Source organism: Hesperophylax consimilis, chromosome 22 (assembly GCF_061612785.1).
Source record: "Hesperophylax consimilis isolate HC1 chromosome 22, BYU_Hcon_1.0, whole genome shotgun sequence".
Taxonomy (NCBI): Eukaryota; Metazoa; Arthropoda; class Insecta; order Trichoptera; family Limnephilidae; genus Hesperophylax; species Hesperophylax consimilis.
This window is the reverse complement of record NC_142857.1, coordinates 2829369-2847496: the sequence shown is the minus strand read 5'-3', so window position 1 is coordinate 2847496 and position 18128 is coordinate 2829369. Positions and strand designations below refer to the sequence as shown.

General features: G+C 33.0%; 1 protein-coding gene across 1 annotated transcript; it reads right to left on the bottom strand.

Moving 5' to 3' along the window:
- Window positions 1-5781: 5781 nt before the first annotated feature.
- On the bottom strand, window positions 5782-17915 carry LOC149412635 (uncharacterized). Its single transcript, XM_089645384.1, has 8 exons — window positions 17811-17915; window positions 17079-17588; window positions 14901-14904; window positions 13878-13936; window positions 13080-13603; window positions 10309-10371; window positions 7106-7163; window positions 5782-6526 (listed from the first exon to the last, which is right to left on the bottom strand). The coding sequence occupies exons 1-8, from the start codon at window positions 17820-17822 to the stop codon at window positions 6026-6028; spliced, it is 1731 nt and encodes a 576-aa protein (XP_089501510.1). The 5' UTR covers window positions 17823-17915; the 3' UTR covers window positions 5782-6025.
- Between the last annotated feature and the right edge of the window lie 213 nt (window positions 17916-18128).

Sequence of the window (18128 nt, the reverse complement as noted above, 5' to 3'; positions counted from 1 at the left end):
ATTGTAATTTCATACAACTTTTCGATCATAAATGGTAATCACCAGGGCAAAACTCAAGTATTTTTCACTCTAAAACGAAAATTAAAAATAAATAAACTGTTTTTAATTCTGTACTTTTCTCCATCAGTTGAAGTTTTCTCTAAGGAGCGTCTGTGCGGTCAACTTCCATAAAATATAAGGAAATAAGACAAACTTGTATTTTAATAATTGAAACTTATTATTCTTTATGCATTGCTGATAGTACGGTCTTTCATTTTCACTTTACAATATTTTAATTATTTATTTTTATTTTTAATGATTAACAAATGTTTATATGACAAGGTTTTATGCATCGCATAGAGGATAACAAATAATTATAAGCAATAATTAGTCGCCTGAAATATCAATACAAATTTAAAATATCTCCCGAGTGTTTCATAGTGATTTGTTTTTAGGGTATTATGTCGTGTTGCGCTACTTCCTACTTTAGCCAACGTTTCGGAAAGCATTGCAGTATCCATCATCAGGACAGATATTTAATTTATGATAATTTATAATTTATGATGCAAAATTAGACATCTTCCCTGATGATGGACACTGCAATGCTGTCCGAAACAAACGGCATAATACCCCAAAAACAAATCACTGTAATACTTTTGGCCGTAAACATCTCAAATCATACCTCCCGAGTGTTGTTTACACACGGAAAAAATTAAAATAAGCAGTAATTGTTGATTGAAGTACTAGTACATATTGAATTATTTGGCGGGTTGGAAATAAGCCGACATAGCTCAGTGGTTTCAGAGCACCTGACCGGACATCAGAAGGCACTTTTATTTTTACTCGGGAGATATTTTCAATTTGTATTGATATTTCATTAAAATGTATTATTTTTCTTCTTCTTTTTGACTCTAGTGTTTTAATAATTATTTTCTTTCAATATTTATCTAAATTTAACATTTCCTAAATCTGTCAATAAAATATAATTGAAATATGTTGTATTGTGTATTCCTGTCACCTACCTCAGAACCGGTTACACCTGGTGAGGTAGGCAGTATTAAGCATACAATTAAATAGATAATGATTTATGGTAACAATCATCGTTTTTTCCATTTTTAGAAAATGTAAAAATTGTTTTACAACGAACTGAAAAATGAAATCATTCTCTTGATATAAATGAAGAGTTAAATTTTTTACATACGAATACAATTTATTGTTTATTTATTCTTGGCTAATTTGTATAGCGCCGCTTTTGTGAGACATCACCTCACGGGCGCTGAGGGTTTACAATTAGACTACATTGAAATTTTACAAATTATAAAATGTGTTAATATTGAATTAAATATTATTAATAACCATATATTAATTTTTGAATAGCCATCTCATTTTTAGTATTTAAATGTAAAAATGTTTTAGTTTAACTTGATTATTTTATGTTAATTTATAAAAGTATTAAATTGGTACATAAATGTTTTAATTCATAAAAGTTTTCAATTTATAAATAAATGTTTTAATTTAAAAAAGGTTTAAATTTTTACATAAATGTGTTCATTTGTAAAAGTTTTTGCTGAATACATAAATGCAATAATTAACTATTTAATGATAATTTAAATTATTTTATACATATTTTTACTGTAGTAACTAATTAATCACCGCTCATTCTAATTTTTTTTGTATTTCTAGGGCATTAACTACGTAACAATAAAATAAAGTAACAAATTTAGAAGTGAATAAAACTCTTCAAAACAAAATGTTTTTTTTATAAAAAAAAATTTTATTAAACGCGACATTCAAATTCCGTGCTACAAAATTCATCCGTCAATGATATTCGTACTACCCAAGAGCGAGTCCGAAATGAATCTCAAAACCTGTAGGTGCGATTTGTATATCAGTACCTATGAGACCTTTTGACATATTTATTATGTTCATACAAAACATACTAGTGACACCAGAGCGGTAGATCTGCAAACCTTGGGAATCTACTAGCTGCCTGAGTACGCAGTACGTATGAGATTTTACACGCCAAATTTGTAAGGAATATGTAGGTTTTAAAAAGTTTTAAAGTGTTTTACCCAAACAAATTAATTACTGAAGATATTACTTTTATATATTAAAAATCAAACAGTTTCTGGGGTAAATGTTCATGTTTAAAACTATTTTTGTAACCCACATCATTACATTCTTCAGTCACAAAATTAATTACCTAATTGTATATTGTTGCCGCCGTTAATCTTTGGAAAAAGGGTAATATTTTTATACTACGAAAATTTGAGGAATTTTTTCCCTTTTTAGTCTCCGACAAAACTCCCAACGATAGTCCACGAACCGCCACTGCTCATGTCCTTAACAGGTTTTTGGCCTCGGAGCTAAATAACTTAGAGTGTTAGAGTCTTAACAGAGAGACGAATTTATTACAAAATGCATTAAAGACAACGAACTTATACGTGGACACGCGGTGCCGGTCAATATCGTTGGGTTAATGTACCTATTTTGTATTACTGTTTTAATTAAATGTATTTTGCTATCCGTCGAGGATATCCGCGTAGGAAATCGAACAAAACTATTTATTCAAAAATAGTAAGGTCTAGTTTCACAGCAAGATAAGTTTGCATTAGCTTTTCATTGTTTAAATATTTTAGTTCATGTTAGCGTGTGGCTGCACTCTTATAGCAAATCAGTAGTTCTTAAGGCGACACAAAACTCATAACAGGGATAATATTTTTTGTTATACCGATCCATAAGTAATGTAAGTTATTTATATTTAAGATTAATAAAAACAGTTCCTTAACATTAAAATATTTTTTTGTAAAACGGTTTGAAAATTGTAATAAACGTAATAATCACCAGATTTTATTTTTCTAGACGATGAATTAGTAACTTCCTGAAAGATTCCTCTAGAAACATCTAAGATTTCAGTAATACGTTCATCAGAAATAATTAATATAAGCCCCATTGATATAACGATTTACGCCGGGCTTTGCACTTTATTTTATCGATTTGCTTGGGACAAATTTAACCGTGTGTCTGTCCAATACCCTGGATCGCTTGTCGCACATTTTTGTGTATTGTGTCGTCTTAACCCTTCAGGTTTTTAAATATTTTTACCAACAAGTCCAACGTCATGGTGATTTTCTTCGAATTTCGGAATGCTCCCTAGGTATCTAAAATGTGCTACACATTACTTAATTTTGAAGTTGTCGTTAAAAAAAATACTATTTTAGAAACAAGGTTAAATTATCTTTCAAATATTTGCATTTGAAAAAACTTTGATCTTTCTAAAAAATATTTTTTTAATATGAAACACAAAAATGTTAACAAAAAAACTAACCAGGACGTTTTGACTCGGAACGTCCATAATTTTTAAATAATTTGATATTTATATAACATATTATTTTTGTGTAGGAATGTAATAAAACTGTCTCTTCACTTTTTATAACGTTATTACAATAAAAAATATAAATATTTTATTAACTTTCAATTGTCAATGAAAAAATGCCGAAATTCGTAACCATGCAATTTGATTTTTTTTTAAATTTTCAATTATATTTCATGTTAAAATGTATAAATATTTGATAGAAACTGTGAAGAAGAATTATTTATCCTTCAAATGACGAACATGTCAGATATCTACGCATTATAGAAAATAAGATAAAAATACTTTTGTAATGTATTGACGCCGCGGTCAGATCTGTCCTTCAAAGGTTATAAAGGAATATGATGTTTGTGGCTAGTAATGTCCTTCCGAGACCTGAAGGGTTAACTCAATCAAAAATATACATGTTTCAAGTGTCATACTTATCAATAAGGTAAACTCATACCATTCGCTCTTCTCTTCTCCGAAAATTAATAATAATTACAATCTGTCCAAATTACTTTTAATGCATAACCTTTATGGGCGCTTTACACTACCTTTTTTTTCTACCCCGCTCCCCATATGAAAATTACATCGGGACCCATATGAAAAATCTTTGCTTTTTACGATCATCACTACACATGGTTTCCATTAGAGAAGAAATAATAAACTATAATAAACTGGGACATGAACACACATTAAACATAACCACAGAAAGATTAAGATAATGATTTTAAATTTGTATCTGCCATTGCTGTTAAGAAATAATCAAAAATATACTCGGATTTCACAATACTAAAGATTTTTTTTTTCTTATTCATAATATAAGTTTGTGTACATAGTTTTTTACATGCTTTTAGACCACCACACTACGCACATTCCCGAATTATGATAGTCGAAATGTGTGTACATAATTTTATAAATGACGTACGTGTTGAATGTTAAATATACTGTTTGGCTAAATACTATTGATACGTATAGTGCGGAAGTCTAAAATTGATTTTTAAGTTACCAACCTTATTGAAAACTGTTGATTTCCCTACACTTAATAAATAAATCACTTTATTGTTGAAAGAATGGAAATACAAATAGAGCAAATTAACTTATTTAAATGATGTGGGGCGTTCATTAAAATTGTTCCTTCCCAATAAATAACTAATTCTTATAAGTATAGAGATCGTCTGTTTTTGATTTCCTGGAGTCAATGCTCAGTGAGTTGAACATTTTGGGAGCTATATAAAAAGAACTTTTTTCTATTTTTTAAGACTCCATACAGGCCCTGAGGAAACTGATTTCCCTCAGGGCCTTTGTCATATTATGGCCTATGGAATGCTGTGTGGAAGGTCTTTTAAGGAAAGAAAACAGACAAAATTATGGAAGGTAAAATGTATGAGAGTTGGGTAGAAATCTAGGGTGCTTCAGTGCGTCCATGAGTATAGGGACGAATGAATATATCCCTCCCACTTCGGCGCAAGGCGATGGGTCGAAAGACCAGTTGGAGAGGTCAAGGGGTCTCCCCAAACCCTCTCCCGATCTTGCATACCATGCAGCTGGTGGGTAGGCGTATCCTGAACACACCTCACCCGATGAACCCGGGCACCCCTGCTAAATCACCAAAAGTAGCGAACTACTTGGAGTGACCTATGGCAGAGGTGTTGGTAATTGAATAAAAGGTTCCCGAGGCGGCGGTACCAAAACCCACCACCCTAAGAACTATCGCTGGGCGAAAACTGATTTCGCTGTAGGAATTATTCATTTTAGTTGTGATGAGTGACGGGTAAGAATTTGATTTAAAAAATCCATTTTCCATTTGTATATGAGAATTGTCTTTATGTGTATTTATCGAATGTTTAAGATTGTGATAGGTGACATTTGAATATTATCCTTAATAGCTTAGGAATATATATTTTTTTTAATTAAAACCATGGGATGAATAATTGATGTTGCACAACCTCCCCATCCCACGATACTATAAGTCAAATAAAATCCACCATCTTAATCTGTTCGAAAATCAAAACAGAAAACGTCTTTTTTTCATACCAAATCGATATGAAAAAATGACCCATAATGTGGAAACTTGGCGAAAAAATGCGTCGTGTAAAACATCCACTAGACGATTTTAAGACAAAGATATTCAATTTGGTCAGTTTCTTGATAGTATTTCAAGGAGTGCTGATTAAAGATACTTATCAAGCTGGGTCTATCATTTTAACAAAATATTATAACAATATTCAGAATTGTGTAGGTTTATCGCTCATTGTATTATCCAAGATATTTTGACTTTCTCCAGTTTATATCAGTAGATCAACGCAATACTTCCTTCGCGTTTACCAGTCAATAACGCAATTGCGGGATAACCTTTGCATTCCTTGAACGCGTTCACCAAACGGAAAGTATCTGGTCGGTAGATACACATACGTGCTCGGCAGTCAGTCAGAAATACTCAAAGGTATCAAATACCCATTTATTCAAATAATATAACAAAGTGATTCATTTTATTCGTTTTATTATGAGCGTTTTCTCAGGTGGGATACATTATTTATATTAAACGGAAGGAGACAGGTCTAAAATCCAAGCTCACCTAAGATTATTAGAATACTAATTGTAAAGGTGGTCGTGAATTAATGATTAAACACAATGGTCATAATTAAAGCTACGTGGTATCATCACAACACGATGTTAAGGTGTTTGCAATTAATAATGTCCATGAGCTCCATGAGAAGCAGCGGCGATAGCGGCGAAGTGTGCTGCCTTGGCGTGGGCAACCTCGGGGGTGTCTACTACGCGACCATCGTGACCGATTGGGGCGGCTCCATGAGCCCAGGCACCATGACCACCATAACCAGCACCATAGACTCCATGGGCGGGTCCTCCATAGACTGGGCCTCCATAGACTGGACCACCATGAGCGATTCCGTGGGACAGACGGGCAACAGCGGAGGCGTGGGCGACCTTAGCGTGGGCAACCTCAGGGGTATCTACGACAACACCATCATGGGCCAGAGGAGCGAGTCCATGGGCGTACACGCCATGGGCACCATAGACTCCAGCACCATAGGCTCCATGTCCGGCTACTCCCCACTGTCCATGATCCTGGCTCTCGGTCAGACCTTCTCCCCTCCATTGTCCATCGTCATGTCCAGCCCATCCACTGGCGGAGACTACAGCTCCCACGCTTACAAGACAAGCGAAAAACTACAAAAAGAAAAATATATGTTTGTTAAAAACCGTTAGGCACAACAAATCAACATTTGCAGGCGCGCATAATAAACGTGAAGTGCCATAGTGATTTATTTTCGAGTAAGATGCCGTGTTGCTCTTTAACCACCATTTCGGACACAATTACAGTGTCCATCATCTGGGTAGGTGATTGAAGGCAAGGCACATCTCTCCTAATTATGAACCCTGAATTTCTGTCCGAAACGTTGATTAAAGAAGGAGGTAGCGCAACACAACATAATACCCTAAAAATAAATCACTATAATACTGTTGGTCATGAAAATCTCAAATCATATCTGGAGTACGTACGGTCATGTTTCACTATGCGTTCATGTTATAATATAGGTTCATGTTATAATATAATATGCGTTTGCTTTTATATGTATGTGGTTGCATTTCAATACTTTGAATATGATATTATTTCCATTTCACGGCAAACGAACAATTGAATTCATTCCACAATTTTTTCTAAGCATTTACGTTTTGTTTGTTTGTTTCACTTCACTAGTTTATTATTTTCGAAAGTTTTATTTTTTATAACTCCAAAAAACTTACCAGAGCGTTCATGTTGATTGTTGGTGAGCCTTTTCTGATAGGAAAACTGCTTGTGATTCTAAGGAGCCAGTGCTACGGCTTTATACCAATCGAGAGTATTCAAAGCCTTGCTTTTTGGAGGGGTGAGCTTGATACGGTTAAAAGTGTATTAGTTCCTAGTACAATATGCAACAATACTATGTAGTTTGGTATTAGATATCCTTTATCTACATTATCACATTGGGACATGAATATAACGTTTTACCGATAGAGAGAGAAATGTTTTATCAATTGATAATTATTCTAAGTCAAAAAGTTCAAAAAGTCAATGGGTAAGCCATTTAAACAAATATCCGATATGTTAAACAGAGAAACAAATTCTTTTTTTTTACTTTTTTTTTATTAGGTACAATATTTTTTATAATTCAAGTTTTCCAGTAATGTAGGCCTCACTGGGTGGCTTGCCCGTGCTGAGGCCTTCATTTTATAATATGAGATATAAACTACTTAATACATTTAATGAAAAAATTATACATTTAAAATTAAAAATACATAATAATATATTTATAATTAAAAAAAATAGTACATTGAAAATAATCTTGTGTGTTTGTGAGTGATGTGTGTTTATATTGGTTTTGTGTGTTACCTGTAGGTTTTATTTTTATTTTATGCTATGAAATTTTGGTAATATTGTATTTTTTGTTCATTAATCCATTTTGTAATTTTGTGTGTGAATTTATTTTTATTTTTCTCAATTTTAATTTCAAGTTTTAAACTGTTGAAAGCTTTTATTGCATGGTATTGGTAGTGTCTTTGTCCAAAGCTTGAATTTACTGTCGGAGTTTTTATGTTACTTTGTACACTTGTTTATGTGTTCTTTGTACACTTGTCTAACTGGTCTGTTAGTGTTTTTTGTGTATGTTGAAATTTATTTTTTTTTGTCAAAAATGTAGTTTAGTGGTGTTTTAACGTATAATTGTCGTATATCTAGTACGCCACAGCTGTTGAATAATATTTGGTCTGTATTAGTCAGTCTATGTTTTTTTTAGTATTACCTTTATGATCGTTTTCTGTGCGGTTTCTATGTAATTGATAGCCAAGTTTGTTGCTCCTCCCCAAGCAATAATTCCATATTCTATTATTGATTGGTAAAGTGCAAAATATATTGTTTTCAATTGTTTTATTCTATATATGTTTCTTATGTTTAGGAAAATGTGTATTGTTTTGAGAAGTTTATTTGTGATTTGTTTGATGTGAGGTATCCATCTAAGGTTATGGTCAATTACGATTCCTAGATACTTTATTTGTTCTGTTTTTTCTAGAGGAGGGCAATCGCAGATGTTGGTGTTTAAACATTCGTGTATTTTTATGGTTTTTGTGTTGTTTTTTTGGCTGTCCCGTGCTATTTATACTGTATGTTGTGAATTTTGTCTTTGATATGTTAAGTGTAAGTATGTTTGAGTCTAGCCATGTTTTCACTTGTGATTTACTTTAATTAAATTAATTTTTATGTATATTTAATTTAATTTACTTTATTTACTTTTTCACTTTACAACTTTGTGATCGTTCAAAGAGAGCTGCTGAAATATGGGAAAAATTTGTTGCAAGATTTATTTATTTATTTATTTATTTATTTATTTATTTTTACATTTATTACATACAAGATATACAAATATAAAAGGAAGCTTTGACTGTCCAACTAGGAAGTTTCCCGTTTTAGGACAGTCAAATTGGCAGGTTGCGTGTACATAATTCCAGGTAGGTACATGTAAAATATAAAAATAAAATAAAAATCTAACATATAAATGTAAGAAAGAAAAATAGAAAGAAAATATGTTTTTAGGAAAATACAATTTAGCAGTAATAAACAATAAAATCCAGATAGGTACATGTAAAATATAAAATAAAAATATAATATATCAATGTAAGAAAGAAAAATAAAAAAAATATTTTTTAGGTAAATACAAAATACAAAATCGAAGAAATCAACTCAGACTACGTTTTTTAATAATTTTTCGGAATCTGTCCTACCTAAGTCTAATAACCATTTAGTAATTTTAGTACCGAAGGCTGATAATTCACACAGTTTAAATTGATTGTTAATTCTAATTAACTAACCATCACGCCATTTCCCCGCAGGGGTAGGCAGAGTGAACGGACAACCAAACAACTCGGTATTAGCACACACTACTTGCCTTACTCACATTCATACATACTCTTCTATTATTTTGACTCTTGACGTGGCTTGACTCGAGTAACTGATTCACTTTGTCATGCCATTTCTTCCTCGGGTGTCCCCGACTTCTGCTACCATTCACATTTGCATTCGCTCTACACGTCTAAACCTTCTAAGCGTCCTTTTCTTAATCTTACTTTTTACGCTTACATCAGCCTTGCACTCTTTGCGGATTTACAAATTTCTCACACGATCACACAAGGTTTTACTACACACACGCCTCAGGGATCTTATTTCTACAGCATTTAATCTAATTTCATCCTTTCTTTCCCAGTTCCATGCTTCACTTCCATACATCAGGGAAGGTACCAGCACTCGATTGTGCACTGCCAGCTACGTTAATTCTGAATTTGAATTATGGGCTCGACAAATATGGCGTAAAATAATTAGATCGCAATGATCGAATGGATAAAGACGTTGTCCCGGTAAGGCAGAGATTTTGAGTTCAATTCCCATGTGAGGACGTTATCTTTTTTTCTAAGTTTTATTCTGTTTTATGTTTCGTTTAGATTTTTTAGTACTATCTTCTTCTTTAATAAATATTCTTCCCCTTATTAAATTAACTACGTTGGCAACAATTTGACATCTGTATTTTAATATTCGCACCTAATTCTATAATCTTCCACTCTGGAACGTGCCGCAAGTACGCTTTATATTATTATTAATGAATAAATTGTGAAAAAACACAAATTCATCAAATAAAATTTACTTGCACACGCAGGTATTTGAACCCGCGACCTTCGGATTCCCAGTCGATAGTTTTTACTCTCGATCACTTAGGCCGTAAAAATGTTTTTGTAAAGAACAATCAAAGTGTAAAAGCGTTTAATGTGAAGTAGGAGCGTTCTCAAAATGTAGATATTACATTAAGTTTATAAGTTTTTCTTATAATTTTTGGAATTAATTTTTTTTAATTTCATTCTATTTTATCGACCCATTGCATTGGGAGAGATAGATTGTTAAGTCCATCACTCATAAACAAACTCACTTTTCATACTCTTTCCTTTTCATTAAAACCCTCCATACAGTATCCCCGAAGATGATATAGGCACTGGAGAAATTATATAACTAGGTTTTGATTGTAATTTGTTTTTGGGGTAAGTATGCCGTGTTGCGCTACCTCCTTCTTTAGCCAACGTTTCGGACAGCATTGCAGTGTCCATCATCGGAGCAGATGTGTAATCATGAAGATGTATAATAAAGAAGGAGATAGAGCAACACGGCATAGTACCCCAACAACAAATCACTATAATACTTTTGGCCGTGAAAATCTCAAATCATACCTAACTAGGTTTCTGTTTACAAAATAAAATAAAAGTCGACCTGAATTAGTTATTTCATTGAACACTAAAATATCTCTGCTATGTCATATTATTTTCTATTAACGTTATTTAAATTGACATACTAGAATAACAATTTATGAAAAGACCTATATTTTATTACGTATCGGTCAGAAAAATGTGAAAAAGATGACATTTTTTTGTATCTTGAAGTTGATCTTAATCTCTTACTAATTTGCATAATGAATCGGCCATAATGAAGACTGCCACTTTTTTTCAAAACCAGTTTCATGCAATCTGATTATGGTTGATAATTACGTGTAAAATTTCCTTTCACAGTATTTCGTTTACTGGGGTTTCCATAAACTTTGTTCTCCTAAAACATATTGTTGTAAATTCATTCAACATATTCAGTGGGTCGACAACGCAGTATTATTGAAAAAAATGCAATCAAAGCCAACGTTCTAATCGCGTAACAATAACAAATGATACAACGATGTATTTTTAACATCTCGACTCCGGTGATGGGTCTGATTTGACCCAGTGCTTTTTAAATAAAAGATTTTGCCGCAAATATCTCGTTTAGGCTAATTTCCTTTTGTCTATTCTTTTATCAAATATTTACCCACATTTCGACTCAAAAATGATTAAAATCGGACACGTTTTAAAAAAGTTATTAGAATAATTGTGTATAAAAACACGCAAAAATTCCATTTCTTCTCAGTTGAATTCGAGCAGCCGACGAAACAGCATATCTCTTGCTCTGTCCTTCCGTCTTTGTCTCTCACAGTCCCGCGCAGATGTTGTCAACCATTCGGGCACATTTCTAGAATTGTGATTTTTGTTTGTGACTTTGTTTAAAAAGCCTTTTAATTTCATCATTTCAGCCGGGTCAATCTGTACCCACCATCGCCGCATGTGTTTTATTTTGAACCTCCGGGTATTACGTGTTAATACAACTGCTCGGACAACTCTTCTAAAGACAAGAGACCCTCAAATATCCACCAGAATTGATTGTAAGGAAGGACGTAGTACAATTATTGTTTTACCCCGTTTCAGTTATTCTTGATAATTTATTTCAAGATTTTCACTCCCTTTGTGTCTTTCCTATTTATGGAATGTATAAATTAAAAATATAAATAAAATTCTTAAAATTCAAATTCGATCGAATACGTCAGAAGACTTATTATATTATTGATATAATTTTTTTTTCATAACAATTCCCTCTTTTTTCCTGTTCTGCTTTCAGTTTGAATTAATATAATAATATACTGAAAACCTAAACTAAATTTAAAAAAAAAAAAAGAAAAAAAAAAGAAAAAGAAAAACAATAAATTAAATAAAAATCTAAGAAACTAAACAAATAATACCTCATCCCATACACACAAGCAATTGCTTTTTATGGGAGAACATTGAAAAATAATAAATATTAATCATATCATAATATCTTATCTTATTACTAGTGAAATATATACATGTATATCACACATTGTAAATTTGTTTATTGAATAAATTGAATTTGTTTTTAAAAAAAAAAAAAATGTTTGAATAGCAGAAGAACCGCACAATTGAATAACATCAGTTTTCATTGGATAACATCACTTTTCTCATTGTTGTTATTGATATATTGATAAAAAAAAATTGTTTGAATAGTAGAAGAACAGCACAATTGAATAACATCAGTTTTAATTGGTAACATCTTTTTTCTCATTGTCGTTATTGGTATATTGATGAAAAAAATAGTTTTGAACAGCAGAAGAACAGTACAATTGAATAACAGCAGCTTTAATTGGAAAACATAACTTTTTCACACTGTCGTTATTGATACCGACTTATAATATAATCTTCATAGTCTTCGTGTTTAAAGGTGAGCCTAAGAAATATTCTAAAATTTTACTTATTTAAAAAGATGCATTTTATCAGAACTGCATATAATTATATTCTTATGTATTTTATTGTTTTTCAATTTGGTCGTAAATTTTTAATGTCGTTATTTTATTGGTCAATGATGTAAAAAACTCCTAACACTGTAAAATACGAATGTATAAGGATTGTTGTACTTATTCTAAAGTGTTCGAAGGACATCGGACCACATCGAAAAAAGCATTGGTGTTAATCTAGTGGTAATAATAACTATTTTTTTACTTAGCTGTCATAATTATTCTGAATTTCTTCTCAAATCAATGAGAAATGAAATAATACAAAGGTTGGTATTTTTAATTCGATTTATTTCGTTTGCTTTGTAAGATATTTCAATAACATGAGATCCATTATTTTATCAGTTGAAATGAGATCCATGATATCAATTAATAAAGATAAATAGAACAGAAGGCAAAGGTCTATAAAAACATTCCTAGAAAGCAAAAGAAGAAAGAAGAGGGTTGTGAAGTAATACATATTTACACAATGGTCATTATTAGGACTACAGTAACATTAACGCAAGGTCATCGCAACGCGATGTTAAGGTGGTGGCAATTAATAATGTCCATGAGCTCCATGAGAAGCAGCGGCAATAGCGGCGAAGTGAGCTGCCTTGGCGTGGGCAACCTCGGGGGTGTCTACTACGCGACCATCATGACCGATGGGGGCAGCACCATGAGCCCAGGCTCCATGACCACCATAACCAGCACCATAGGCGCCATGGCCGAGTCCTCCGTAAACTGGACCTCCATAGACTGGACCGCCATGGGCGATTCCGTGAGACAGACGAGCGACGGCGGAGGCGTGGGCGGCCTTAGCGTGGGCAACCTCGGGGGTATCTACAACAACCCCGTCGTGGGACAGGGGAGCGAGTCCATGAGCGTACACGCCATGGGCACCATAGACTCCAGCACCATAGACTCCTGCACCATAGGCTCCATGTCCGGCTACTCCCCATCCACCACCCCACTGTCCATGATCCTGGCTTTCAGCCAGACCTTCTCCCCTCCATTGTCCATCATCGTGTCCAGCCCATCCACCAGCGGAGACCATGGCTCCCACGCACACAAAGGTTGCGAAAAACTGCAAAAGAAAAAACATATTAGCTACGAAACCATTTGGCATAGTAATATAAAACCATTTGGCCCAGTAATATAAAATATTTGCAAGTGAGTTTAAGTTAAAGCTTGTATGCAGCTCTAAGTATATCCATTTCACGTCAAACAAAACACTGAATGTATTTCACACTTTTTAAAAACATTTTTATTTCAATACTTTTGGTTTGTTGGTTTCACTTCACTTTGTTCTTGATTATTGTAGCACGTTTAATTTTCTATTTTAACTGCACAAAACTTACCAGAGCGTTCATGTTGATTGTTGAGTGAGCCTTTTCTGAGAGGAAAACTGCTTGTGGTTCTAAGGAACCAACGCAGAGGCTTTATACCAATCGAAAGTATTCAAAGCATCGCCGCCTTTGGAGGGGTGAGCTTGCTACAGTTAAAAGTGAATTGGTTCCTACTGCATAATGCAATAATTCTATGTAATTTGGCATTGAATATCCGTTTTCTATCACGGTCTTTGTTTACATATTTATGCATGAAAACAATTAATAACCAGTGATGAGAGAAGCTGTTTTTTAAATCAATGATTATTCTTCATTTTCTTCCAATTAGCTGGCAGAACATAATGTTACGTGTTCATTTATTGTTATATTATTAATATTATCTAATAGCTTGGATATATATCCATACCTTATGATACCTTCAATATTTGAACGTTAATAATTTACACAAATTTTAATATTTATATTATGTTGTTTAATATTTACTTACATATTTAGCCCGACACATACACAACGAAATTAGCGGGTTAAAAAAGCTACTGGTTTCCTTACTATGGTTCCTCCTCCGCTCCTCTTGAATTAACGTATTAAGCCTTTCGGATTACTCTAATATCTCCTTTACCACTGTATAAAGTTGAACTATTTTTTGGTTCAATTTAAAATTAATTATTTAGTTTTTTTTTAATAAAAAATGTCGACATCATTTTTAACTGTTAAATTATGAATATTTTTAGAGGACTTAGAATAAGGAGCGCAGTGTGAGGGTAAATGGCGCATGTAAATAAGACGACAAGCAAACCTTTTGATTACTTTTAATTGTATATTTAGTTAGTTCATGAAGCATTTTACGTATATAAACTATTATTTTCATGGCAACAATTTTTTTTTATCAAAATATATTTTTGCAGAAGCATAATTTTTTTTAATATATTCATTCTTTAGACTTCCATGCATTTCATCATACATCTTTAATCCTTTATACATTAAAGAATTATGTGATTCTGTTTTTCTCATTTGCGGAAATCCAATTCTTTTTACGTTTCTGGTTTCATAATTTTGTATTTTTCTATTAAAAAACATTTAATTAGTATTTAGGCATTTTATGTATCAAAATTAACACATCACATTGCAGTTCTCTTTTGTTATCGGAAACCAATTTAGGTCTTGTGTGGTTTGTTTAATTTTTTGCATAATTGCCAATCGTTATATTCTATAGCACGATATTATATTTGATCAGGAAACCTAATCAAACTATAAATAATCGAAGAAGAAGATAATAACAAATCTAAATGAAAAATAAAACAGAACAAGACCCAGAAAAATAAAAAAAAGATAACTGTCTCAACTGGGAATCGAACTTGTCTTACAAAAAAAAAATAGAGATTATTTCAAACAGAACAATAAGACGTATAATCTTAGAGTTATTCTGTTTTGAATAATTTATTAATGATGTATAATCTTATTAGGATGGGTTGTTTCGGGATTCGTTGATTTTCGGGTTCTGTGAAAGTCCTATTCAAGTTCTATTCTTATATCACTATAGGCTAGTTGCTTCACAGAACCGAAATAAAAACATTACTTCGAACAAAAAAAATCTTTCGCAGAACTTGGAAATTGAAAAGTGTTATTCTGTTTTGAATAATTAATTGAAGATTATAATCTAATGACGGGTTGTTTCGGAGAATTTGAACAATTCATCAAATTTCAACTTTCATTTCCGGGTTCTTTGAAATTTCTATTTAAGTTATGTTATTATATCATTATAGGCTAGTTGCATGACAGAACCGAAACAATAAATAACAAAACTTGAAAAAATCTGTCACAGAACTTGAAAATTAACTTTGAAATTTGAAGAATTATTTAAATTCTCCGAAACAACCCGTCCTTAGTGTTATTCTGTGTTGAATAATTGATTGAAGATGTATAATCATAGTGTTATTCTGTGTTGAATAATTGATTGAAGATGTATAATCATAGTGTTATTCTGTGTTGAATAATTGATTGAAGATGTATAATCATAGTGTTATTATGTTACAATCGATCGAACATGTATAATCTTAGGATGGGATGTTTCAGAAAATTTGAAGAATTCATCAAATTTCAATGTTGATTTTCAAGTTCAAGGTTCTACTCAAGTTTTGTTATTACATATCATTTTTGGCCAGTTGTTTCACAAAACTAAAATAATAACATAACTTGAATAGAACCTTCACAGAACTTGAAAATCAACTGTTAAATTTGAACAATTCATTAAATTTCAACATTCATTTTCAGGTTCTGTGAAAGACTTATTCAAGTTCTGTTATTTTATAATTGTAGGCTAGTTGTCTGACAAAACTGAAATAAAAACAGAACTTCCGAAACAGAATTCCCGCTGCATTCATTCTCCAGCTGGAATGATGAGGTCCACAGGGCAACGCCTTAGGCCCTAGATTGACTCACTGACTTAGATGTTCCTATCTGATCCCCCCACTATACGAAAGAAGAAGAATTTCAACGATGTGTGTCTGAGTAAATAAGAATTATTTCTTAATATCTTTTATGTCTTCATATCTTTTATGTATTCATATATTTTTTGTATATATATCTTTTATGTCTTTGTATCTTTTACATCTTTATATACTTTATGTCATTATGTCTTTATATCTTTTGTGTTTATATCCTTAGTGTCTTTATATATTTTATGTCTTCGTTTACTTTGTGTCTTTATATATTTGATGTATTTATATATTTTATGTCTTTATATCTTTTATGTCTTTATTTCATTAAATTTTTGTTTTGTAGAAAAAAATTGTCTTTTGTGTCCTTCCGACAGAACATGTTCCACTTAATATGCTGCTTGCCACGAATTCTTCACATCATTGAGTATTCTTCGGTAAATAAAAATTAAAACTAAATTTTATATATTTTCATTCGATTTATTCGATTGCTTTTAAAGGTGGGATCCATCATATCAATAAACATGAGATCCATTGTTTTATCAGTTGAAATGAGATCCATGATATTAAGTAATAGAAATGAACAGAATAAAAGGAGAAGGATCTAAAACCAAACTCGAATACGAGTTAGTTGGAGATAAGAATACTAGAGAAGATAGGAGAGAGTTGTGAATATATGAATATTTACATAATGATCATAATTAAGACTACAATAACATTACGGTCGGGTCAACGCAACAGGGTGTTAGGGTGTAGGCAATCAATAATGTCCATGAGCTCCATGAGAAGCAGCGGCGACAGCGGCGAAGTGAGCTGCCTTGGCGTGGGCAACCTCGGGAGTGTCGACGACCTGTCCGTTGTGACCGATGGGAGCGGCTCCATGAGCCCAGGCACCATGACCACCATAACCGGCACCATAGACTCCATGGCCGAGTCCTCCGTAGACTGGACCTCCATAGACTGGACCGCCATGAGCGATTCCGTAGGACAGACGGGCAACAGCAGAGGCGTGGGCGACCTTAGCGTGGGCAACCTCGGGGGTATCTACGACGACACCATCATGGGACAGGGGAGCGAGTCCATGAGCGTACACGCCATGGGCACCATAGACGGAGGGAACTCCAAGACCAACATAGACTCCAGCACCATAGGCTCCATGTCCTGCTAATCCCCACTGTCCGTGATCCTGGCTTTCGGCCAGACCTTCTCCCCTCCATTGTCCATCATCGTGTCCAGCCCATCCGCCGGCGGAGACCACGGCTCCCACGCATACAAAGGTTGCAAAAAACTGTAAAAGAAAAAACATGTTAGCCAAAAATCATTTGGATTGGCAATTGGCAAGTACGTTTTTATGCAGATATTATCACATCCGTTTTACGTCAAACAAACCACTGAATTTATTCCACAATTTTTAAAAACATTTTCATTTCAATAACTTTTGGTTTCACTTCACTTTGTTATTGGTTATTGTAGCACATTTAATTTTCTATTTTATTTTCACAAAACTTACCAGAGCGTTCATTTTGATTGTTGAGTGGGCCTTTTCTGAGAGGAAAACTGCTTGTGATTCTAAGGAGCCAACGCAGAGGCTTTATACCAGTCGAAAGTATTCAACGTCTCGCCTTTTGGAGGGGTGAGCTTGCTACAGTTAAAAGTGTATTTGTTTCTAGTGCAGAATGCAATAATGCTATACATACACCATTTTACAATTTGGCATTGAATTTCCTTTTCCTATCAAGATAGATTGTCTTTGTCTACAAATCAAATGTTGCTACCTACCTACTACCAGTAATGAAATATATGAACTATCAATCAATAATAATAATTC